Source organism: Somniosus microcephalus, chromosome 5 (genome assembly GCF_052327205.1).
Source record: "Somniosus microcephalus isolate GS21.2 chromosome 5, FLI_Smic_1.0, whole genome shotgun sequence".
Lineage (NCBI taxonomy): Eukaryota > Metazoa > Chordata > Chondrichthyes > Squaliformes > Somniosidae > Somniosus > Somniosus microcephalus.
In genome coordinates, this window is record NC_140991.1 from 83,808,025 (window position 1) to 83,833,529 (window position 25,505).

The 25,505-nt window shown below is 41.1% G+C and overlaps 1 protein-coding gene and 1 long non-coding RNA gene across 3 annotated transcripts in view; one reads left to right on the plus strand and one right to left on the minus strand.

Moving 5' to 3' along the window:
• mindy3 (MINDY lysine 48 deubiquitinase 3) overlaps positions 1-25,505 on the minus strand; it is a 135,973-nt gene that overhangs the window by 84,703 nt on the left and 25,765 nt on the right. The window contains exons 9-10 of the mRNA XM_085987921.1: positions 24,945-25,015; positions 18,837-18,917 (exon numbers count right to left, since the gene is read on the minus strand). Coding sequence (XP_085844047.1) covers positions 18,837-18,917; positions 24,945-25,015 — 152 coding nt within the window. The remainder of the gene's footprint in view (positions 1-18,836; positions 18,918-24,944; positions 25,016-25,505) is intronic.
• On the plus strand, positions 316-23,116 carry LOC147117170 (uncharacterized). Of its 2 annotated transcripts, XR_015078389.1 has the most exons (4): positions 316-592; positions 6,926-7,042; positions 18,178-18,418; positions 22,968-23,116. It is a non-coding gene; the product is annotated as an uncharacterized LOC147117170 (long non-coding RNA). The 2 variants fall into 2 exon arrangements; XR_015078390.1 differs by lacking the exon at positions 6,926-7,042.

A 25,505-nucleotide genomic window follows, 5' to 3' on the forward strand; every position in this document is an offset into this window, starting at 1 on the left:
GCTCAAACACGGTTGCGAGGAAATGCCAAATGACAGCTATTTGGATGCCAGGAGTAGCTTTAGCACTTTAACAGTTACAATAAAATATTTATGTAATTAAAACCCGTATGTTTGAAACAGTCCAGAAGGCTCAAATAACAGATTGGTTTTTTTTGAAAAGCAAATGGAATATTTGAGCCAACCAAAAACTATAATATCTAAAGAAATTAAAGTCTGCTGGACGACAGCTCCCAGATTGAAATGTCCGTTTGCTTCCACCGCCCCCCCCCCCCCCCGGGCTCTATTATCTATTTCCGCCTCTTTTAGGAGTTCAGATGGCCTGCTCCACGTTACTCCAGCTTCTAACTCCCGCGATGCTTCAGCAGCCTCGTCCTGCTCCTTGCCGAACTGAGCAGGCGAGTCTGTTGCACTGAAACTGCAGACAATGGAAAAAAGGAATGCACGAGAGCAAAAAGAGGAAAGAGTAAAAAGAAAAAAAAAGGTTAAGGGGGCGAGAAGGAGAAAAAGAAAAAAGGCTGTGTTGCAGACTTAATACCTTTAACTGGAAGGATATGAAAGGCTGAGAATCTTTGCACGGGGCCTGGTGAAACAGGTCAGTCACTCAAAATTGAGTTTTTGCTTATAATAGTCAAGAATTACATGGTGTCAGCAAGGCACGAATTTATTATTTTGCTCCAAAAAAATTCAGGTTTTTGTACTAACAAAAGCAATGGGCTCACAAGTGCCCTTTGCATTGTCTGTAAGCATGAGTGTTGTCATTTCTGGCTTAGCAACAAGTGTAGTGCTTCCTAATGAAGCAGCTTGAGATTCCAGTGTCATGTCTGAGAGGCAGTGGTGAGCCCAAGTCCAATTCCTCAGTTTATAGCTTCCTTAGGAGGGCAGTCTTCTCTGAAAAGACCGAGAGAGGGTCATAATAGTTTAAAATTATGAAAAGTTTGAATAAATTGGATCCAAGTAAGCTTTACTGCTGTGTACAGAATTTAAGCACAAGGGGTTGATTTACAAATTAAGGACAACAAAAGAAAATAGGAAATGCAAGAGGAACTTTTGTTTTTATTTAAAAATGGAAGCAAGTCTGTGGAACAGAATATTGACACAGGTGGGCAAACAAGAAACATTAATAGGTTTCAAGAAGGAATTACATGTTCTAGTCAACAAATGGGGTGCAGAGTTATTAGAAATGCACCAAGGAAATATTGTTGGTAGGTGGGAGAGTTGCACTGAATGTCTCCTGCTCGACACTTAGTCACACAGCTGGGACTGGAGCTATACATCCTACATTCAAGGATGCCTAAAATATGTCTGATCCAATATTGTATTGGGCAATTTTTTTTTTTTTTTTTATATAAAAGGAGCAGCAGTGCTCCTCCCAGCTCCACAACACAACTAAGAGCCAAATGCTAGCCTGCAATTGCTACTCCCCGCCCCCCCCCCCCCCCCCAAACAGGACTTGAGGGCCGTTGATGAGGCATGCAGCCTGAAATTGATCCCTTGAAATGGGCAAGCTGGCTCTGGAAGTGCGATAAGTGTCATCAGCTCGCCCAATGTATTCAAATGAGGCCCAATTTAGGGCGACCTTCGGGCCTCCCAGTTCAGGCGCGCGCTGTCTGCGTGCCATTAGTCATGCGTTCAAAAACAAAGCATAACCAATTTCTACCCCATTTATTGTGATTAAGACTGCATTGAGAAAGCTTATATAGATGCGTGCCTAAAATGATGAAAGGATGAAAGATATTATTGCCATGACTGCATCTATATCCTGTCCAAAATAAAATTCTTTTCCTCTTGCCAACTCTAAAAACTCAACCAACTATTTCTGGCCAAATGGATGGGTTCATTCCATACTTAAAAAAAATCCTTACATGGACTTTAGTAATCTTAGTATGCAATACAGTTACACTGACTGATTTTCTAAAACATGCCATTTGGTACAGCATGTTCGAGACAAGCATGCAACTTCCTTCCAATTGCATGAACCCAATCTGCCATCTAAAATCTTGTTCTGTTTTAATAGAGGCAACCTTTATCGAAAGTATGTTATTTCAGGTTTTTGTTGGCATATTAAAACAAACTCAATTACAGCTCCAATAAAAACACAGATTTCATCCAGAAAAATCTAAAAACGGAACACATACTGGTTTCTAGAATGACTAAGTCCATCCAAGTTTAATTGTTGCCAATACAATTGTCTCATATACAGGCTGAAAGTTAGACAAGGTTCAAATCAAATTCCACACTGAAATAAGGCAATAATTTACCCAGAACTTCTTGTAAACATCAGGTAGGAGACTCAAAGCAAATATATTGCATTTGGGTGTCAAAAGTAAGGTAGGTGTATATTGTGGAGGGCACTACAGTCTAAAAAAAAAGCAGGAAACCAAGGCAATCTAAGCATAGTTTTGAAGAAATAAACTTGCTGAGCCAGCTGTAGAAGTCTACATAATGTCATGATGTAAGCATGAACACTCAAAACCAGCCCAGCAGCAAATCCAAGGTCACTGTATATTGGCTATCAGGACATTGCACGAGTGCAAAACAGGAAGTCTCCTTGTAGAAAATTGGATTCCAAGAGATCAAAGGTAGATTTTAATATGGGAAAGAAAGAGGAAGGTAGTTTGAATTGTAAGTCTCCCAATACCTAACTGCAAAGTAACAGGCCCTGAAGTTACAATTGCTACAAGTTTCTTTACCACAGGATCAACCCAAGTCTTGAGTACAGGAAACTTTCGTTTAACCGGAGGTTAAAAGTCTGGAAAGCTCTATCTACCGGCAAAATTCAGGAGCCGTTTTCTGTAAGTTTTTTTACTTCTCGTTGCTTCTTTTTTTCCCCCCCCAGTCAGGCTCTGCAAGGTCTGTAGCTAAGCAACAGCTTCAGCTAGAGACGCTTGCAGCTGCAGCCGACTGTTTTGAAGCTGTTGCTAAGCAACAGGGTTTGTTGATTCACACGGAGCTGAAAAGCTTTATGTTTTAACATTAACGCTGGTTTATACGGCAGTTTTGATCTAACGGCACCAGCTCGGTCCCGTCAGTGCCGGATACCAGAAAGTTTCCTGTATATTAGTATTACACACAGCACAATGTCTCAGCATATGCAGGACGTGTTTTGAGGCTGTAACGATGAATCCTTCACATTTCATTAATTTCTCAAAGAGGTAACAAGCTCCAGAATTTTACACATTTGTAAGACTCCCTCAAGTGCAGGGTATCCTCTACTGCACACATGTACACTCAAACAATCCTATAGTCTACATGAATATTACGTTTGTTTCTTCCTCCAGTAGTATAGAACTATTTTATTCATTTGAATCAAACGAGACACATTTGGGCAGAGATTTGGCAGATGGAATACAATACTGGAAAGTGTGAGGTTATGCACTTTGGCAGGAAAAATCGTAGAGCAAGTTATTATCTTAATGGCAAGAAACTGGAAAGTACTGTAGTACAAAGGGATCTGGGGGTCCTGGTGCACGAAACTCAAAAGGTTAGTATGCAGGTGCAGCAAGTGATTAAGGCCAATGGAATGTTGGCTTTCATTGCTAGGGGGATAGAATATAAAAATAGGGAGGTATTGCTTCAGTTGTACAAGGTATTGGTGAGACCGCACCTGGAATACTGCGTACAGTTTTGGTGTCCATACTTAAGAAAGGACATACTTGCTCTCGAGTCAGTACAAAGAAGGTTCACTCGGTTAATCCCGGGGATGAGGGGATGGACATGAGGAGAGGTTGAGTAGATTGGGACTCTACTCATTGGAGTTCAGAAGAATGAGAGGCGATCTTATTGAAACATAAGATTGTGAAGGGTTGGATCAGGTGGATGGGGGGGGGGGGGGGGGGCGGGGGGGGGGGGAGAGGATGTTCCCGATGATGGGTGAAACTAGAACTAGGGGGCATAGTCTTAGAATAAGGGGCTGCTCTTTCAAAACTGAGATGAGGAGGAACTACTTCACTCAGAGGGTGGTAGGTCCATGGAATATGCTGCCCCAAAAAACTGTAGAAGCTACATCATTACATAAATTTAAAACAGAAATAGACAGTTTCCTAGAAGTAAAGGGAATTAAGGGTTACGGGGAGAGGGCAGGAATTTGGACGAGTCTAGGTTCGGATCGGTCATGGCCCTGTGGTTAGCGGAGCGGGCCCAGGGGCCGTGTAGCCTGATCCTGCTCCTATTTCGTGTGTCTAATTCTGTTAGATGCAGGAGATGGTTCTGTGATAGTGGATTGGCGGTTAGGATCAGATCAGCCATGATCTTATTGAATGGCGGAGCAGGCTCGAGGGGCCGATTGGCCTACTCCTGCTCCTATTTCTTATGTTATGTTCTTATGTTATGTTATGTTCTTATGAACTTACTTCCTTATTTGGCCCTACACTGTTTGGAAAGAAAATGGCCTCCATAAGATTGCATATTTTTAACCAAACTAAGTTTTTGCCTCATGACCAAAACAAAACTTTGGATTTAGAACCAGTCTCAAGTAGGAAAACTTCCTGGTTTTTCCAAATAACTTCAGATTAATATTTCAAACTGAAAAAGTGCTGCCACAGCTGGAATCAATAAACTTTTTAATTTACACTCCCAATTAGCGTAATGGACTTGTACATGTTGCACCTTGGCAAGGTGTTCAGACCCCGTTTGCTCTGTGGAATTCCAGTACAGCATGGAAGAGGGAAACATTGATAGCCAAGGTTGTTATCCAAAATTAAATAACTTACTATTTTCAGCAGACAGCTTTCTTAAAACAAAACTAGCCAACATCTATCGGATGTCGATCGTGAGCCAGGAAAGGCTATTTGGACTAACTATGGTCTCCACTGAACACAAAATGCCAGCAAGATTCTTTCCAGCAGGCTCACTGAGAAATAATAGAATGAAGACAACTGAATTACTGATCAAACTAAAAAAGAAAATCTCTCTTCAAACTCATAAATGTAACCTGTTTTAAAACAAAATATATTTGGCAGTGTTATTGGATGGGATAAAAAGTTAGGTACAGAGTGAAAAGGGTTGGAGGGGCCTATGAATGGAGTTGAAAGTGTCTGGATAATGAGGCCAATAATTTGGTATTAAAGGGAAGATGGAGGGCTGGCTAAAAGATAGCCAAGAGCAGAGATAAATAGGTGATCCATGTATTAGCAAGATGTAGCTTGATACGTCCCAGTGAAGAGTGTTGGGACCTCGATGTCCATACACTTAAATGATTTGGACATGGGTAGAGGAATTAATACCAAAATTTGATGACACCACCAAATTAGGGGTACAGACAAATTAAAGAAGATGCAAGAGGACAGATTGGTTGGCAAATGAACATATGTAGAGATAAATGTGAAGTAGTACATGATGGGACAGGGAATGGCAACTAATATTTTCAATGGAGTAGAGGAACACAAATACAAATACAGATACACAAATCTTGCACGTGGAAAAAGCTATACAAAGGACAAAAAGAATTCTGGATCCTGCATAAAAGGGGCACTGAAAATAAAAGCAGAGGTTGTGATGCATTTGCACAAGACTTTAGTTACATCACAATTGGAAGTAGTGTGTACAGTTTTAGAAAGGATACTGGAACTCCAAAAAGGTACAGTATTTAGTAGAATACAACATAGCAGTGGATATCGTTATGATATAAATAAAAAAATTAGAACTATTAACTACAGCAGAGAAAATTAAGGCAAGATCTCATCGAAGTGTTCAAAATTTTGAAAAGGCTCGAGAGGGTATAGTGAAAGATTAATTCCATTGGTTTATAAATTATTAAGGAGGGAGTGCAAATTTAGCATTGCACTTAGCATAAAGTGAGAGGTTAGAATTATTTTCCCCACAAAGGGTTATTATAATATGGAAACCATTACCACACGTAGGCATTGAGGTGAGTCAATCACCTTAATGACTACTTGTAGTAATGGTTTAAGAGGGAGTTAGATAAACAGAGGAAACAGATTTAAGGGTATGGAGAAAAGATAGGAATTGGAATTACAGTAGATAGGCTCAATGTGGGGCAAGGACAAGCAAAGGTATGATGGGGCAATGGCTTCTTCGCTACAGTAAAATCCCAAAATACACAAGATTTTCTTGGTTTGCTCTATGCACAACCTGCCATTAAGAAAAAGGAGTTTATTGCTGCATGGGGACTGACTGCAGTGCAATATGAAGATGAGCAGTCAGAAGTGCCACCATCAGGTTATGACACCTTGGAAGTGGTCAGAGAAGTAATCTGGAATAATTAGTTTCCACTGTCATAGCAGCAGCAGTATTATTTTAAAGCATACTGCACAAAAACTCAAAACAGGCTTACCATTTGTCAGAGGCAACATTTTTTATGCTTTTCCACTTAAAAAAACTACATCAAGAGGAACTACAGAAGAGTAGACCCCACTGAAATAGAATCATAGAATTTATAGCACAGAAACAAGTCATTTAGTTCATCAAATTCGTGATAGTATTGATCTTCACAAACTGCCTAGTCTAATTTTGCTCTGCTCCCTATATCTTTTCATTTTCCTCTCCTTTAAGCAATTATCTAATTTCCCTTACAGTTTATTGCCTCTGCTTCAAAGTGTGGCACAGAATTCCACATTCAAACCACCCAATGTGTAAATAATTTTTTCTAATTTCCTCTATAAATCTGTGTTTGTATATTTTTGCTGTTGTCAAACAATTGCTTATTTAACTAATCATAACTCTTCATACTCTGAAGATTTCTATCACGTCAACCCTTTAACCTTCTCAAGTCTAGTGAAAAATAGCCCCAACTGTTGCAACTCTTAAACCCTGGTAACATCCCAGTGAATCTACACATCTTTTCCATTGCTTTTATTTCCTTCCTCTAATGGGGTGCCCAAAACTGCACACAATTTTCCAATTGCAGTCTTACCAAGGTCTTTTACAAGTTCTACATTATCTCTGCCTTTTTATTTTATGTCTCTAGATACAAAAGGATTCAGACTGCCTTTTCAATGGCCTCATCTACAGGAAACTTTCGATTTACCGGCACCTAAATAACCAGAAATCTCGGTTAACCGGCAAAATTCAGGAGTAGGTTCAGGTAAGTTTTATTACTTGCCTTCCTCGATCTGTTGCTCTGCAAGGGTGTGGCTGCAGCTGTTGCTAAGCTACAGAGACGCTTGGAACTTGTGGCCATTGTTCTGAACTTGTTGCTAAGCGACAGGGTTTGTTGCTTTAGCTCCGTATCTTTTACTATAGCTTTCGGTTATCCGGAATTTTTGATGAACCGCACCATGTCGGTCCCGTCAGTGCCGGATAAAAAAAAGTTTCCTGCACATGTTGTGGCACCTTTAATGATCTGTGCATTTGCACAGCAAGATCCCTCTGTTCCCTTTAAAATCTTAGCATTTAACATGCATTTCCTATCCCTATTCTTTACTTCCAAAATACATTACTGCACATTTCTCCATCACCAATCTGCCCATCCTGCTGGCCTGTGACCACCACCAGTCAAATTTTGGTATCAGCAAATTTTGGTATTTCCTCAATTCGTACCGACAGATCATTGATATAGTAAATACATAAGAGCACCTGCAACATAGAAGTGGTATTCAGGCTGGTCCCCAGCAAACATTTTTACTGCCATACAGGAAACTTTGTGATATCCGGCACCGACGGGACCGAGCTGTTGCCATCCCATCAAAACTGCCGGACAAACCAGCGCTAATGTTGAAACATACGGAGCTTTTGAGCGCCGTATCTGGCAACAAATCCTGTTGCTTACAGCTTCTAAACAGTCGGCCGTACCTTGCAAGCGTCTCTGTAGCTTAGCAACAGCTTCAGCGAGACCTTGCAGAGCCTGACTGGTGAAAAAAAAAGCAACGAAAAGAAAAAAAAACTAATGAAACAGCTCCTGATTTTTGCCAGTGGATCGAGCATTCCGGACAGTTAACCTCCAGATAAACCAAAGTTTCCTGTATTTTTCTGCTTACTGTTGATAATACTACAAGGAGATTACCAACAGTTTTGGGGGGGGGGGGGGGGGGGGCGCATGGGGAGTGGGAGGGAAAAGGGTGGAGAAATGAAAATTACAAAAAGGAGTCAAATACTGGACTATTTTATAAGAACTAATATAACAGAGACATGACTTGGGCAGGATTAGGAACTGAATTTTCCTGGTTATAGCATTTCCTGGACGGTACGAGAAGAAAAGGATGGGTGGCAGCACTCGCACAGAATGTTGTCACAGCACTAGAACACAAGGATGTTGGTTAACAACTTTGATTCTGTACTGGTTATTCTCAGGTTCAGCATCCTTGATCATTCCTGTAAGAAATCTGAAGTGCATCTTTACTACCCAATATCAATAGTAGCTTGAACCAGGAGCCATAATAAGACCATTTGTAGTGTGGACTGATCTTACATATACATTTTTCCTACCTTTTGATAAGCACTCTGTGAGACCAATCAGGATTGCAAATCGAAAATCTGATGCTTTTTAAATTAAGTACATGAACGAACAGAATGCACTGTTTGTGAAATATATCTATTCCACAATCCTTGTACGCTACTCTATCCTATTAACAGTTGTACGAAAGGCGATATTTAGAGATATTTAATAGACGAGAATCATATATGTATAATTCAAGTGTAGCCACTGACCAAATAATATTACCCATAATTACTCCTGGGTAACTAAAAAGCCAAGACTTGTTCAGACTGCAGCTGCAAGGACAGTCAAAAACAGTTTTGACTAAGCTTTGATAAACAGTCTACAGGCTGCTAGTGAAGGTCAAATCATTAAATAACATTATAATGCTGAATAGAAATTAGAATTCGCTTACCAAAACGAATTTCAACATTTAAAAGGATAGTTAGTATAAGGACATAAAATGAAATATGGTAAATTCCAATGGGGTGAAAAGCTATGAACAAGGTAACAACAGCAAAGCAGAGTCATTGGAAATGTACTGGAAAAGGAGTGGCCAGGTGACTAGCCTTAGTCTGAGTGACAATGGTACTTTGACCATTAGAACCAATTAAAAAAGGTGATTTTGTTAAAGACCATATATGGACACTGGCCAAACCAACTTTTGATAAGGGTTAAAACCTCGATACTCAAAGAACAACTTTACACAGACCGACTGCAAGAACAAAGAAACAGACTTAAGACAACGTCATCGGTGTCCGAGAGGTTCCAGAGACCAAGGGCTGCAAGCTACTCGTTAAGAGAAAACTATCGCTTAATATTAAGTATATTACGCTGTATGCTCAATAAATCTTGATCTGTTGCTCAAACATACTGGCTGCTGCCTATTGGGTGTCTTGGCCAAGAACTCAGAGATCATTTAAGATCTCTCACAAGCTAAATTCACTGTAGAGGCTAGCAATCCCTGAACTAGCCGATACTAATAATTCTCTTACAAGTGATGTGCTCATATTTCAGCTAGGAGATTCGCTATCTCCCCACTTGTTCTAGACTGTAACTTAAGACTCTGCTGCAAGAACAAATTGGAAATGTAATATGGAAGCACAGTTCATCAAGTACTTCAATATCCAGATATTTCCTCTTTGCTCCTTTGTATCTGGCCATTGTTAGTGAAGTAGCTCCATCATGACATGGAACAATACACACTGTCAACAAAGGCAGCTTTCTTTTCCTCTAAAGAATGTGTGGCAAGCATATACCCAATGGGAGTAAAGTCATAGCATCTTGAAGCACCATTACAGTATGACAGAGGTGTGGAGAAAAATTGGACAACAGACCACTACACTAAAGAGATTATGTAGTAGAATTAGTAAGCCATTAGATGCGTTATAATCATAGTATACACTGCTGATTATTATTGGACAGCAATCTGAAAGGACCAATTTTTGTTGCACCAGTATTTTAAAAACCAAGATTAATGCTCCACAGAATAAAGCTTTACAGGAATTTAGACCCCGTTAAAAAATTATATAATAAAAGCAGTTTTAAACAAAGATAGAAATGTCCATTTACTGCTCATGCCAATTGAAACAAATTTCACTAGTTTCCATGTAGCTAAGGCTCTGTCTGAAAAACTGAGTTCACTGATGGGTGAAAGCATGCCACATAATAGTTAAACAATGCACACCATTAACAAGAGTGTAAAATCTGCAGATGACCCCTGATGCAATGGCTTTGTTTGTGAGGCAAAAGTAGAAGTGAAGGCATCTGCTTTGTGGAGATCCATTCCTTTCTCTATTCCCAGTAACTGACACCCTCAGAAAATACATCTCCTTTCCTAACTGCAAAGCTTTCAATGCTATTGCAGTCTGCGCTGTGTTGCTGCAGAAAACTGCCGTAAAAATGTTCTGGCCTCTGGTGTGTTTCTCCAACTGCCCTCACCTGAAAATGAATCTGCTGCAGCCCCAGTAAGGTCAGAGGTGAGACTTCTAGAGAAGAGAAAGACCCTCTAACCATCAGCAGTGACAATGTAGGGATGTAAAACTCATTAATTCCCACCAACATCAAAAGCCCACTCTTACGGAGATTACCCAAAAAATTACTCAATGCAATTGAGAAGAGAGAAACCTGATGCTTCAGATTGGTTTCATCTCTGTCAGCATGCTCATCAATTTTATCTGATATAACAGCTGTCACAGCATGTCTTTGCTTTGTAAAAACAAAAGGCTATTGGACCATCTTAGACATACTGGAGACTGGTCTAACAAATGTCACTAGGTTTGTTCAGTTCTTTACAACGTACTTTAGATTAGAGACATTTAATCTGTGTTATAAGTTAACCATGTATACTAGAAGGCTGCATAAAGATTGCGGGGATTCCAATCAGGTTGAGTCTCCTCATAATTTCAGCTCCTTTCATTGTCTCCTTTCTGGGACTATTAAGATCTTATTCTGAACATACACAATTTTCAGCCAGGGTAAATAAATATTGTGCACAGTAAACACAAGTTTATTGCAAGTAATCTTTTGGGAAAAAAATCAACTTACAAATCTAGACATTTCAGATACTCCACAAAAATACTAAAGACAATGAAATATAAATTGTTTGTTCCATTCTTGAAGTCAAGACACAAAAATAGTTTCACCAAAAGGAAAGTATGACATTTCAAGCGATAACAAGAATTTAATATAAATCTTAATCTGCTTAACAGGAGCAGGGTCAGAAACACAGGACTCTAACTCGACTGACATCGAACAAGAACATGGAGGAACTTTTGAAATATGGCCATCTTCTATTTCAAAATGTTCTCAAAACACAAAACTTAGTTACCAAAACATTCACAAAACCTGTCAGATTCAATTTAGGTTCTATCAGAACTGCAAGCATGAAATTCCACTCATTCAACAATGGCACACAGAATTTAAAATTACGTATAAAACTAAATGTTAAAGATTTTGTTTTCATTTTCAGGATGTGGGGGGTCACATGGCAAGTCCAGCATTTGTTACCCATCCCTAGTTGCCTCAAGGTGGTGTTGGTGGGCCTTCTTCAACTGCTGGAGTTTTGATACAACGGAGTGGCTTGCTAGGCCATTTCAAGGGGCAGGTAGGGGTCAAGCACATTGGTGTGGGACTTGTCACATTGTCCAGACTGTGTAAAGACAGCAGGTTTCTATCCCTAAAGGACATCAGTAAATTTTTAAAACAATCCAACATTGACTTTTACTGACACCAGCCTTTTTTAGATTAAAAAAAAACTGAATTCAAATTTTCAAACTGCCATGGTAGGATTTGAATCATAGAAATTTACGGCACAGAAAGAAACCATTCGACACATTGCATCTGCGCCGGCTGGAAGAACTATACAGCATAATCCCACTTTCCAGCTCTTGGTCCGTAGCCTTGCAGGTTAGAACTAGGGGGCATAATCTAAGAATAAGGGGCTGCCCTTTCAAAACTGAGAGGAGGAGAAACTTCTTCACTCAGAGGGTAGTAAATCTATGGAATTTGCTACCCCAGAGAGCTGTGGAAGCTGCAACATTAAATAAATTTAAAATGGAGATAGACAGTTTCCCAGCAGATAAGGGAATTAGGGGTTACGGGGAGAGGACAGGGAAGTGGACGCGAGTCTAGATTCGGATCAGCCATGATCCTACTGAATGGCGGAGCAGGCCGGAGGGGCCGTATGGCCTACTTCTGCTCCTACTTCTTATGTTCTTGTTACGCACTTCAAGTGCACATCCAAGTACTTTTTAAATGTGATGAGGGTTTCTGCCTCTACCACCCTTTCAGGCAGCGAGTTCCCCCACCACCCTCTGGGTGAAAAAAGTTCTCAATTCCCCGCTAATCCTGCTACCAATTACTTTAAATCTATGCCCCTGGTTATTGACCTCTCTGCTCGGGGAAATAGATCCTTCCTATCCACTCTATCTGGGCCCCTCAATTTTATACACCTCAATCAAGTCTCCCCTCAGCCTCCTCTGTTCCAAAGAAAACAACCCCAGCCTATCCAATCTTTCCTCATAGCTAAAATTCTCCAGTCGTGGTAACATCCTCGTAAATCTCCTCTGTACCCTCTCTAGTGCAATCACATCTTTCCTGTAGTGTGGTGACCAGAACTGTACGCAATCCTCTAGCTGCGGCCTAACTAGTGTTTTATACACTTCAAGCATAACCTCCCTGCTCTTGTATTCTATGCCTCGGCTAATAAAGGAAAGTATTCCATATGCCTTCTTAACCACCTTATCTACCTGTCCTGCTACCTTCAGGAATGTGTGGACATGCACTCCAAGGTCCCTCTGTTCCTCTACACTTCTTCGTATCCTACCATCTATTATGTATTCCCTTGCCTTGTTCGCCCTGCCCAAATGCATTACCTCACACTTCTCCGGATTGAATTTCATTTGCCACTTCTCTGCCCACCTGACCAGTCCAATGATATCTTCCTGCAGTCTACAGCTTTCTTCCTATCAACTACATGGCCAATTTTTCTATCATGTGCAAACATAATCATGCCCCCTACATTGAAGTCCAAATCATTGATGTATACCACAAAAAGCAAGGGACATTCTTCTGAGTCCTGTGGAACCCCACTAGAAACCGCTTTCTCGTCACGAACACCCTTCGACCATTACCCTTTGCTTCCTGCCACAGCCAATTTTGGATCCAACTTGCCACTTTCCCGTGGATCCCATGGGCTTTTACTTTTCTGACCAGTCTTCCATGTGGGACCTTGTCAAAAGCCTTGCTCGCATTCTTCCAATTATTAGTCCAGTAGCATAACCACGACACTGTACTATTACAGTATTTATTTCATAACCTAGCATCTCTAATTGAGCTACAGTAGATAAAACTTCCATACAAAAAATTCTGAAATTACAAGTGGAAGCGTAAATTTAACCCTTACTGCTCCAGAGATGAATTAACTTGTTCAAGTACGATTAAAGTCAGGATTGGTCTGTGGGGGGGGGGGGGGGGGGGGGGAAAGAGGCGGAGAGACTGCTGATAAATATATGCAGTCTGACCTGCTGCGTGTTCCCAGCATTTTCTGTTTTTTATTTCAGATTTCCAGCATCCACAGTATTTTGTTTTTGGATAAATATACTTATCCTGGCATGGCCTTCCTGGGCCAGATTAGTTTTTTGTGCATCAAGGACTGACCTAGTTGTACCATGTCAACCTTTTATCCTTATGATTTACTGAATATTGTTTGAAACCTTATTTCTGCAAAGTTGCACCCACCTTTAAAATAGACCATGGAAACCAGATAGAAGAAAACAGCCAAGAATAGGATTTTTTTTTTTTTTTCTTTCAACAGTGGGGTTTAAGGTTTTAAAAAAGTAAAAAATGTTAACAAGTACAGTAGTAACATTTTAAAAAGTAAAAAAGAGGAAGAGCAGATTCAGGAAAAGAATAATGGAGGGAGAGAGAAGATTATACAATCAAGGGCAATTAGGGATGGGCAATAAATGCTGGCCTTGCCAGCGACATACACATCCCAGGAACGAATTAAAAAAATACAATCAAAATAATTTAAAATAAACTTTAAACATTGCATTTATTTTTATAATCTAGAGTTACAGAACAGTAGTAAAGTTACAACAGTTGAACATCGTCATACTGAGTTTCTAACTCCTCAATCACATTTTTACAGTAATCTCTTTGAAGAGCCATTTTTGAGGTTGGTGGGAATTTAGTTTACATCTCTAGATTGCAATAGCATTTCAGTACGTGTTAAAACATTTTTATTTTTTTTTAATTTTTTAAAATTGCCTGCTCAAGGAGCCCATTTCCCTGGACCTAAGATCAAAACTCAACATGAATATTCACCCAATTCAACCAACGCTGATGCGTTGACTCAAGAACTACATCCATGTCTAAAATAATTCTAGTGCGCTTTTTTAATTAAAGCTACGATTGTTTACATATCGTCCTATGCCTGATATATTTGTTTAAATGGACATCTCGATACCAATGCCTGTCCCAGTGTATTGCAAAAGCACTGTCTCAAACGCTCACCGACAAAACTACAGGACAAACACAGAAGCTCGTAAGATTGTAACTTTGGCCCCAGTTTTGACCTCCAGATCACACTAATGTAAAACTCAATTCGTAACATCAAAAGTCTACTCTCGCTATCCTCAGTTCAGGTGACTATAGGTGATGCGCCATCAATTACTCAAAAGACTGAAGTTGAGCGAGTAACAATCAGGCTTTTATTAACTAAAGAATGAAGGTCTTGTCTCGAGTGGTCGACCCGTCCAGAATACTAAGGGACTGGGAGGTAGTCACTTATATACCTGGAATAGTGGGAGGAGTCAGCCGAGGCATGTCCAGACCTGTACCTAGTGGAATACACATACAGACACAGACAGGTATGACAGTGGTTTACCACAATAGGGTATTACAATTGGCTTCAGTAGGTTAGGGAACTGGGTAAATACAGAAAGGTTTTTTACAACCATAATTTTGACACCTGTATTAGATCTTCCCATTTAAACTTTACTAGTGTAATGAAATAAAGCCCCAGAACGGCACACAATACTTCAACTGTGGCCTTGTGTTGAAAGGCCAACTGAGGAAGGCATCTGGCCCAAATTTGGTATTTTAATTTGAGTACCAGTTGTAATAGCAGTAAAGTGGGAAGCAATTATTGTGAGAAACCTACACGATAGAAGAGTTTTTATAAACCATGAGCATCCAGAGCAATCATGAAAGCAGTAAGAATCTCCCAGCAGACTCACTTGAGCTCAGTTACTGAACTTGAAAAAGAAACGCACTACTCATTATACAGGAGGAGGAAAGTTGCTGGAATGCACATGGCAGGAGGCGTACAGCTACAAAGTAATAGTGACAGAGGAAGGAACTGAGCAGTGAGCCACAATGGGAGATAAGAGGTCGTGGTTAAAGGAGATAGCGCAGGAAGCTCAGGGTTGGAATTTGATTGATATACCGTGCATGATGCAGACAAGGATGCCAACACACAAGAATGGAAATCACAAGCAACATCACAGCAGTATGGAGAAAGTGCTTAAGGGTGAGAGGAGGAGCAAGTGATAATGTTGAGAAAAGGTAACCAATAGTTAGAGGATTCCATTAGAGGGATAGACAGCCTTTTCTGCAGCCATGTCTGTTCCCTCCCAAGTGCCAGAGTAAGGGGCAGTTACATTTTTAGGTCTTTAAACCTTCTTACCTCACCAAGAACCTCATCAATGCCCCGTTTTGGTCTGAGAGAACCACTTGGTTCTAGACCTCAACACAAGAGCTCAATACAGGATGAGAGATTAGCTGGTCATTTATTACAACAGCACTTTAATGGCCTTGCTATGCAGAAACTGGCTGCTGGGTTTGTCTACGCAACAGTGACTATACTTCAAAAGTAACTCATTGGCTGTGAAATGCTTCAGAATGTTATGAGGTCGTGCAATGAGTTACACAAATTTTTGCCCTTTCTTTCTTATAGAGAAGAGTCAAGAACACTATAGTGAATGAGCAAAGCAGTCCAAAATAGTAAGCTCAAGGGGAGAAGTGGGGAAAAAAAGACATACCTTAGGGCAGATAGGAGAGGAGTCAAGCAGAAGACAATGAAGAAAAAAAAGGGAACATGTACTGAGGAGTATGAATGGATCAAGGTTTGCAGGATTGTGTGTGAAATGTGCAAATTAGACAAAGTCAGGGAACAGGACAGAATGGAGGGACAATGTAATGTTGACAGAAAATATAGCGTCTCTGGAACTGAATATTCCTAACTATAACATTTTCAGAAGCCAAAGGGAGGATATCCTTATTAATATTATAGATATTGAATTTATTGATCGACACTCCTGTCACTGATTCACAAAAAAAACTTTACACAATGAGTGGTTGGGATTTGGCATGCACTGCCTGATAGGGCGGTGGGTACTGATTCAATAGTTGCCTTCAAAAGAGAATTGGATAAATACTCGAAGATATGGGGAAAAAGAGCAGGGGAGTGGGACTAACTGGATTGCTCTTCGAAAGAGCTGGCACAGACCTGATGGGCCAAATGGTGGTCTTCTGCGCTGTAGTATTCTAATCCACCTTCACCACTGATAGTACATGCTGCAAATGCAGTATTATCTACAGAATGCACTGCAACAATTCACCAAGCTTACTTCAACAGCCAATATGGCTTTATGGGCAAGTCATATCTGACTAGTTGTACAGGAAACTTTGCGCTATCCGGCACCGACGGGACCGAGCTGTTGCCGTCCCATCAAAACTGCTGGACAAACCAGCACTAATGTTGAAACATACGGAGATTTTGAGCTCCGTATCTGGCAACAAACCCTGTTGCTTAGCAACAGCTTTTAAACAGTCGGCCGTACCTTGCAAGCATCTCTGTAGCTTAGCAACAGCTTCAGAGAGACCTTGCAGAGCCTGACTGGTGGAAAAAAAAGCAACGAAAAGAAAAAAACCGAACGAAATGGCTCCTGATTTTTGCCGGTGGCTCGAGCATTCCGGACAGTTAACCTCCGGATAAACCAAAGTTTCCTGTATTTTTTTTTTGGCGGTCACTAATACGGGAGCACCTATGGAGGTTATCTATATGGACTTCCAGAAGGCATTCACTGGGTCAAAATCCTGGAGCTCCCTCCCTAACAGAACTATGGAAGTACCTTCACCACACGGACTGCAGTGGTTCAAGAAAGCAGCTCACGGGCAATTAGGGATGGACAATAAATGTTGGCATTGCCAGCGACGCCCACATCCCAGGAATGAATAAAAAGATAATTAGATAAGGTTCCATGAGCTAGTCTTTTGACTTGGACTGGAAATTAGTTGGGAGGTAGGACACAGATTGGGGATAAATGGTAAGTAATCTGATTGGCAGGATATGTAAAGTGGTGTTCCCCAAGGATCGGTTCCAGGGTCTCAACTGTTCACATTTAATGACTTGGATGAAGGAAGAGAGTTGTATCTCCAAGTTTGCAGATGACACAAAATTAGGAGGGACACCAAGTAGTGCAGATGAGAGCAGGAAGTTGCAATGGGGCATAGACAGACTGAATGAGTGGGCAAAATTATGGCAAATGGAATTCAATGTGGTTAAGTGTTAAGTCATTCAATTCATTTTGGGCCCAAGAAAGATAAATCAGTATTTACTAAATGTTGAGTAATTTCAAACTATAGGAGGAGTTAAGAGATTTGGGAATCCAAGTACACAAAGCAATCAAAAAGGCTAATAAAATATTGACCTTTCTCTCAAGGGGGCTGTAATACAAAGGGGTGGAAATTAGGTTTCAGTTGCATCAAGCCATGGTCAGACCTCATCTGGAGTACTGCATTCAGTTTTGGGCAGCACACCTCATGAAGGATACACTGGCCTTGGAAGGGGTGCAACACAATCACCAGAATGAGAGAGGCTTACATTATGAGGAAAGGTTGCATAAACTTGGCTTGCGTGCGAGAGGGGAGATTGAGGTACTTAGAATGTTAAAAGGATTTAAATGGGTAGATACTGAGAAATGATTTCCTCTGGTGGGGGAAACCAAAAACATGGGGACGTAATTGTAAAATTAAAACAAGTGTAGCAGAAATGTGGAACTCTTTAACCACCATTTCCCCCCACCACCGCCAAAAAAAAGCCATGGATGCTAGGACAATTGGAGCTTTCAAGTTGGAGATAGGTAGATTTTTGTTAGGTAAGCGTATCAAAGGATATGGAGCAAAGGCAGGAAAATGGAGTGGAGGTGAAGATCGGCCATGATCTAATTGAATGGCGGAGCAGGCCCGAGGGGCTGAATGGCCTAACCTGTTCCTAATTTTCCCCTTGTTCCTAACAGCCCCACAATCTCTACCACCAAGCTGATGGACAACAGCAGTAATGTCATGGGAACACCATCTGCAAGTTCCATTCCAAGTCACACACCATCCTGACTTGGACACAGACCAGTGTTCATTCATCACTGCTGGATTTAAATCCTGGAATTCATTACCGAACACCATTAGGGAGCATCATCACAACAGGACTGCAGCAGTTCAAGGCAGCAGGTCACCAACACCTTCCCTGGGCAACAAGTGATGGTAAGTAAGTTGAACCATACCACCATCACCCACATCCAGTGAACAAAGGGACCTGAAAACAGACAAGGGTGTCTTTCTTAAACCTAAATCTAAGTTTCTGCGTGTGGAATATTTCCCAACACTACCTTCATTTAATCGGTTAGCTCTTTTCCGATGACCAACATATATTTCAGTTCTATGAGGAAATAAAACTTAAAATCAATTCACCTCGTTATTCACACCCCACCACCCCTCATCCAATATTGCAACTGCGATTGCTTTACAACAGTGCAGAACATGGCAGAACTTCTGGAAAAAAGCTAAATCTGTGCTCCAACTATTTGGAATATTATTCCAACCAGAGTCGTTTCCCCTTTAAAAAACATGAAAATGAACCACTGCAGCGTTTGTTTGATTTGATCAGAGCAGCTAAGGTTACCTTTGCAAAGAATACAGTCAGATGAGTTTCACTGCCAAGAATCCAAATGGGAAACTTCGGAGACTTTAGGTATGCTCCAACCTAAAAGTGAATTGAAGACAGTTAAAACAATGCAAAGGTACATTACACACAATATAGGGCCTCTACTGAGGAGATATACCCAAACAAACTTCATATTTAATTTTTTTCTGTAGGGAAGTTACCTCAACACTTGGCATTAGTTAAAAATACAGCCCTGCAAAATAAGAATGGAGCCCATTTCTAGTTGCTGAACATGATAATAAATGCAATCTCAGTTCTAATAAATATTTAATTCTTGTCAAATTAATATCCAATGGAAAAATAGTTCCAATATTCAGAACAATCACTCGAACCTAAAAAAGCCTAATTAGCACTTTGAGCGCAACACCAGCACCTACCCAAAAAGGGATATGCATCATTAATCCCACCATAGCCCATTTTATATAATAATTGATCTCCCATATCAGGGAACATGGCAAGTCGGAGAATAGTTACTCTCGTCTGTGATATCTCGTGGCTGTTTCTGTCTTTTATTTCTCTTCTGCTTCTTTCATGTTAACTGTTTGCGTCTCTATCCTCTTCTGCTTCTTTTCTATTCTTTTGGGTGGGTGGGTAGGTGATATGCTAGGCTGGGGTGTGGCAAGCCAAGGGGCCATCAATGGCTGCATTTAGAATGGAGTTGTGGAAACACATGACCCTCGGTGGCTCCCTTCCCAGCTTCTTCCCTCAATCTCTGGTACTTCTCTACTCCATGTTGCCATTGCATCTGTTAGCCCTTCCCATTTCTACCATCTCCTCTTCTTATGAACCCCTCATTCCCATCACTGGTCTGACAACTTCCCCCTCAAAATTATCTGTTCATCCTCTCTCCTACTTGCTCCACTCTCAAACATGTTATCTTTAACCCTCCATCTTCATCCCCTGTTCCCACTCACTCTCCCAAGACAGGTGTAAGAAGCGATATAACCAAAAACCTCGTTTCCCCTCTTCACTGACATAGTCATACTCAATCATACCTTTCAGCCAATGTCCCGAACTCCTCCATCACCATCCCTGGGTATGTCCTGTCCCACCAGCAGGACAGACCCACCAGAGGTGGTGGCACAGTGGTATACAGTCGGGAAGGAGTGGCCCTGGGAATCCTCAACATTGACTCGGACTCCATGAAGTCTCATGGCTTCAGGTCAAGCATGGGTAAGGAACCCTCCTGCTGATTACCACCTACTGCCGTCCCTCAGCTGATGAATCAGTACTCCTTCATGTTGCACACCACATGGAAGCAGCACTGAGAGTAGCAAGGGCACAGAATGTACTCTGGGTGGGGGACTTCAATGTCCATCACCAAGAGTGGCTCGGTAGCACCACTACTGACCGAGCCTTGAAGGACATAACTGCCAGTCTGGGCCTGCGACAGGTGGTGAGTGAACCAACAAGAGGGAAAAACCTACTTGACCTCGTCCTCACCATCTACCTGTCACAGATGCATCTGTCCATGACAGCATTGATCACTGCACAGTCAGTCATTGTGGAGACGAAGTCCTGTCTTCACACTGAACACCCTCCATCGTGTTGTGTGGCATTACCACCGTGCTAAATGGGATAGATTCTGAACAGATCTAGCAGCTCAAAGCTGGGCATCCATGAGGTGCTGTGGGCCATCAGCAGCAGCAGAATTGTGTTCCACCACAATCTGTAACCTCATGACCCAGCTTTTCCTCACTCAACCTTACCACCAAGCCAGGGGACCTAAAAATGAGGTGCCAACCTGGGGAAGCTGCAACACAGGACTACATGCATGCTAAAAAGTAGAAGCAGTATGCTATAGACAGGGCTAAGCGATCCCACAATCAACAGATCAGATCAAAGCTCTGCAGTCCTGCCACATCCAGTCATGAATGGTGGTGAACCATTAAAAAACCATCGGGGGGAGGAGGAGGCTCCAAGAATATCCCCATCCTCAATGATGGTGGAGCCCAGCACGTGAGTGCAAAAGACAAGGCTGAAGCGTTTGCAACCAACTTCAGCCAGAAGTGCTGAGTGGATGATCCATATCGGCCTACTCCCGAGGTCCCCACCATCACAGAAGCCATTCAGCCAATTCAATTCACTCCACGTGATCAAGAAACGGCTGAGCGCACTGGATACAGCAAAGGCTATGGGCCCCGACAACATCCCGGCTATCGTGCTGAAGACTTGTGCTCCAGAACTAGCCGCGCCTCTAGCCGCGCCTCTAGCCAAGCTGCTCCAGTACAGCTACAACACTGGGATCTATCCAACAATGTGGAAAACTGCCCAGGTATGTCCTGTCCACAAAAAGCAGGACAAATCCAACCCAGCCAATTACCGCCCCCATCAGTCAAGTGATGGAAGGTGTCATCGACAGTGCTATCAAGCGGCACTTACTCACCAATAACCTGCTCAGTGATGCTCAGTTTGGGTTCCGCCAAGACCACTCGGCTCCCGACCTCATTACAGCCTTGGTTCAAACATGGACAAAGGAGCTGAATTCCAGAGGTGAGGAGCGTGTGACTGCCCTTGACATCAAGGCAGCATTTGACAGTCTGGCATCAAGGAGCCCCAGTAAAACTGAAGTCAATGGGAATCAGGGGGAAAACACTCCACTGGCTGGAGTCATACCCAGCACAAAGGAAGATGGTTGTGGTGGTTGAAGGTCAATCATCACAGCCCCAGGGCATCGCTGCAGGAGTTCAAGGCAGTGTCCTAGGCCCAACCATCTTCAGCTGCTTCATCAATGACCTTCCCTCCAACATAAGGTCAGAAATGGGGATGTTCCCTGATGACTGCACAGTATTCAGCGCCATTCGCAACTCCGCAGATAATGAAGCAGTCCATGCCCACATGTAACAAGACCTGGACGACGTTCAGGCTTGGGCTGATAAGTGGCAGGTAACATTCGCGCCACACAATGACTATCTCCAACAAGCAAGAGTCTGACCACCTCCCCTTGACATTCAATGGCATTATCACCACCAAATCCCCCACTATCAACATCCTTGGGGGGGGGGGGGGGGGGGTTCACCATTAACCAGAAATTTAACTGGACCAGCCTCAAATACTGAGCCAACAAGAGGTCAGAGGCTAGGTATTCTGCAGCGAGTGTCTCACCTCCTGACTCCCCAAAGCCTTTCCACCATCTACAAAGTACAAGTAAGGAGTGTGATGGAATACTCTCAACTTGCCTAGATGAGTGCAGCTCCAACAACACTCAAGAAGCTCGCCCCATCCAGGTCAAAGCAGCCTGCTTGATTGGGACCCCATCCACCACCTTAAACATTCACTCCCTCCACCACCGGTGTACCATGGCTGCAGTGTGTACCATCTACAAGATGCACTGCAGCAACTCGCCAAGGCTTCTTCAGCAGCACCTCCCAAACCCACAACCTCTTCCACCTAGAAGGACAAGGGCAGCAGGCGCATGGGAAGACCACCACCTCCAAATTCCCCTCCAAGTCACACACCAACCTGACATAGAAGTATCTCGCCGATCCTTCATCGTCACTGGGTCAAAATCCTGGAACTCCCTACCTAACAGCACTGTGGGAGTACAATCACCACACGGACTACAGTGGTTCAAGGCGGCGGCTCACCAGCACCTTAGAGGGCAACTAGGGATGGGTAATAAATGTTGGCATTGCCAGCGACGCCCTGATCCCATAAACAAATAAAAAACTCTCCCAGTTTTCCTCAAAGGCTTTGCTTGCTTTCAAAACTCAAGTTATTTAAAAGATAGATTAGAATGAGGAAAGACACTGTCTGTTTCACTTGCATTCTCAGGTGTAAGGAATTAGCATCTACTTTTCTTAACAGTCAGCAAAACATAGGTGGATAATTAGTTTGCTTCAAAATTCTTTTTTTTTTTTTTTTTTTTAAATGAACTCACATCAAGTCTTTCTCACAATGCACTTTGAAATTTATAGAATACAAAGTTACAATGTGTGTAATCAGAAGATTTTATTTTCTAATTCTCAAGTAGACACACCATTTTAAAAGAAAAACAATCAAATTAAATTTTCTCAATAAAAGATTTTGGATTCTGATGAAATAAGGTCATTGACCTGAAACATTAACCATATCTCCATTTTTCCACAGATGCTGCCTAACCTGCTGAGTGTTTCCAGTATTTTCTGTTTTTATTTCAAATTTCCAACATCTGCAACATTTTGCTTTTAAAAAAAAAAAGTCCTCTTGATTTTCAACATGACACAAAAGACATTTCATAGAATCAATATAAACCAATCAATCATTCTGTTGTGATGTATATATTTTTTGATTTTATTTGTTCAAACCCTTACATTAGAAATTTTAGCTGAAAAAAATGGTACATGGAAAAAGTTTTTCGATCAACTTATGGAAACCCAGTGGCCAGATTGTGCAAAGGGTGATAATAACTGCTATTTTATAGAGAGAGTTTGAGTCACAGTGTAGCACCTTTAGCATTGAAAATACATATCAGTCAACTACAGGAGTAACTGGTAGTTTTCAATGAATAGCAAGCCCAATGAACAGAATGTAATAAAGAATAGTTTCTTTCCTGAAATCATTTTAATGCATGGTACAAATGCAGATGAACATATTTGGTTTATGGCATTGACCAGAGTGAGCCCATAGACAGCCTCCCTAGACAGAAACAGCCAAGATTGGGAATTTAGGTACTGGAGACTTGAACCTGCATCCCATTGGCGTGCAGCATCACTCTTGAACCCTACCTTCCATCTGCCGTATAAAATATATTCACTACAAGTTACTTTCTAAAAGTTAAAATAAGACGGAGTTAGAAAAAAAAATGAAGCACAGATCTGTACAAAGTGGTTTGGCCTGCTCCACTGATAAAGGTTTTCTAATATAGGCAGGGGGGAAAGGCAAGTCTTTTTAAAGCACTGCTTCAAAAAAAAAGTCTTTCCAAAATCCATAACAGGAAAAGCTGTGGGACAAATTATATTTCTATAATTGGTCAAAAATGTTCAGTTGTTTACACTTAAAGCATTTGGCACTTCAATTGGTACAACATATTTTAAACACCAAACATTTTGACCAGTTTAATAAATCTAGGGATTAGAACATTAAAACTAAATTTAACAAATTATAATAGACTAGCTCCACTTAACAGTGCCCTACAAAGCTAAAATAGCAATTATTGGAACTAAAAATATTAAGTTTTGTTTTCTCATTCTGTTGAAAAGTAACATGTTCATAAGAACCAGTAAATAAGTTACTTTATTCATCATTATCTTGTATTCTAATCCCATACACAATCAGCTACAGAACAGTAAGTTTGTTTTGGATATCAATGTTTACATTGTTACTTAGCACACTCAGTAAACATTTTAGAAAATACTCAATTAAAAAAAACTGGGGCCCAAAGCCACTGTGAACACACTTTGGGGTAGGGTGGGGGTTCTAAGCAAGATGAACAATGTTAGTGAAGAGCAGTAGAACACATTTACCACTTTTGGTACCCAGTGCCATAACCAGTTGCCCTCAAGTATAGCACTTACGTGCAAATATTAATGACCTCGAAAAAGCATCCCTACTGCTGTATGATTCTACCCTCCCACTCATCTATTTTCAACCTTTAGTGGTGCTTGTAGGAACAGTAAGTTCCAGAATCTTCCAATTACTTGGCTTTTGAGGGATTTTTGTACCAACTGACCTTTTAAAATTTATCACAAATTGTAACAGTCTTACAAAAATGTTGGCTCCTAAATCATCCAAAAGTGGTTTGCTGTGGATTATAGTGCTCTTCATCTAGGTTTCTTCATTACCAAGGGTTCCTAAGAGGTGACATGTTACCACAAGGTTGTAAACACTTGATTATGAACCAAGATCTTTTAATCTGTCAAACATTTGCTTATAATACATGGTTTTGTTTGATTTCTGGCCTGATAACTTTTCTACTGCATCAGGTCAGACAGAAAATTAAAAGCAGAATTCTTAAGCACTTTCCCCATATACAGTATATGTAGGAAAATCAGCTTGCGTCAAGGAAACCAATAGGAAGGGGCGTAACTTTTAAATTGTGCCAAAAATTACTTCTGCACTGCAAACCATCAAGTTTCAAGTGCTTACCTTACAATACCGCAAAGACTCCATTAATGTCAGAAAACCTACAGTGGCTTGATTTCTTATACCATGGAGTTCTGAAACAAAACAATTATAGCACTCAGAACTCATACACAATGGTTTCTAGGATTAAACAAAATTGTCCCAGATCAAAATCAACCATAAAATCATAATTTAAATTTGTGAATTGATATTTTATATAAAAGTGTTAAAACTTGTCAAAATTGTAAGCCTGGGAAAAGTATAATTTACAGAACAGGATTAGTTACAAGTACAGTGAAACCACGCCCTTAAAAAAACAATTGTGAATTCCTGAATTTGGTATCTCAGTTTATATAAGCCTTGCTTTGAGGAATTAGCAAAGCGAATTAAATCCTCAGTCCTCTCATAAGGAAAAGAATGATCATTAAAACAGTCGTGACTCATCTGTAGCTCCATTTTTATAGCGGCAGCTTTAATTGTTTTCAATAATTACAACTTGTTTTAAGACAGCCGAGAGAGTATTAGCTGATCGATAGCTGGAATAGTGCTTGAAGCCATGACACTGATCTATTTTAACAATGAGAT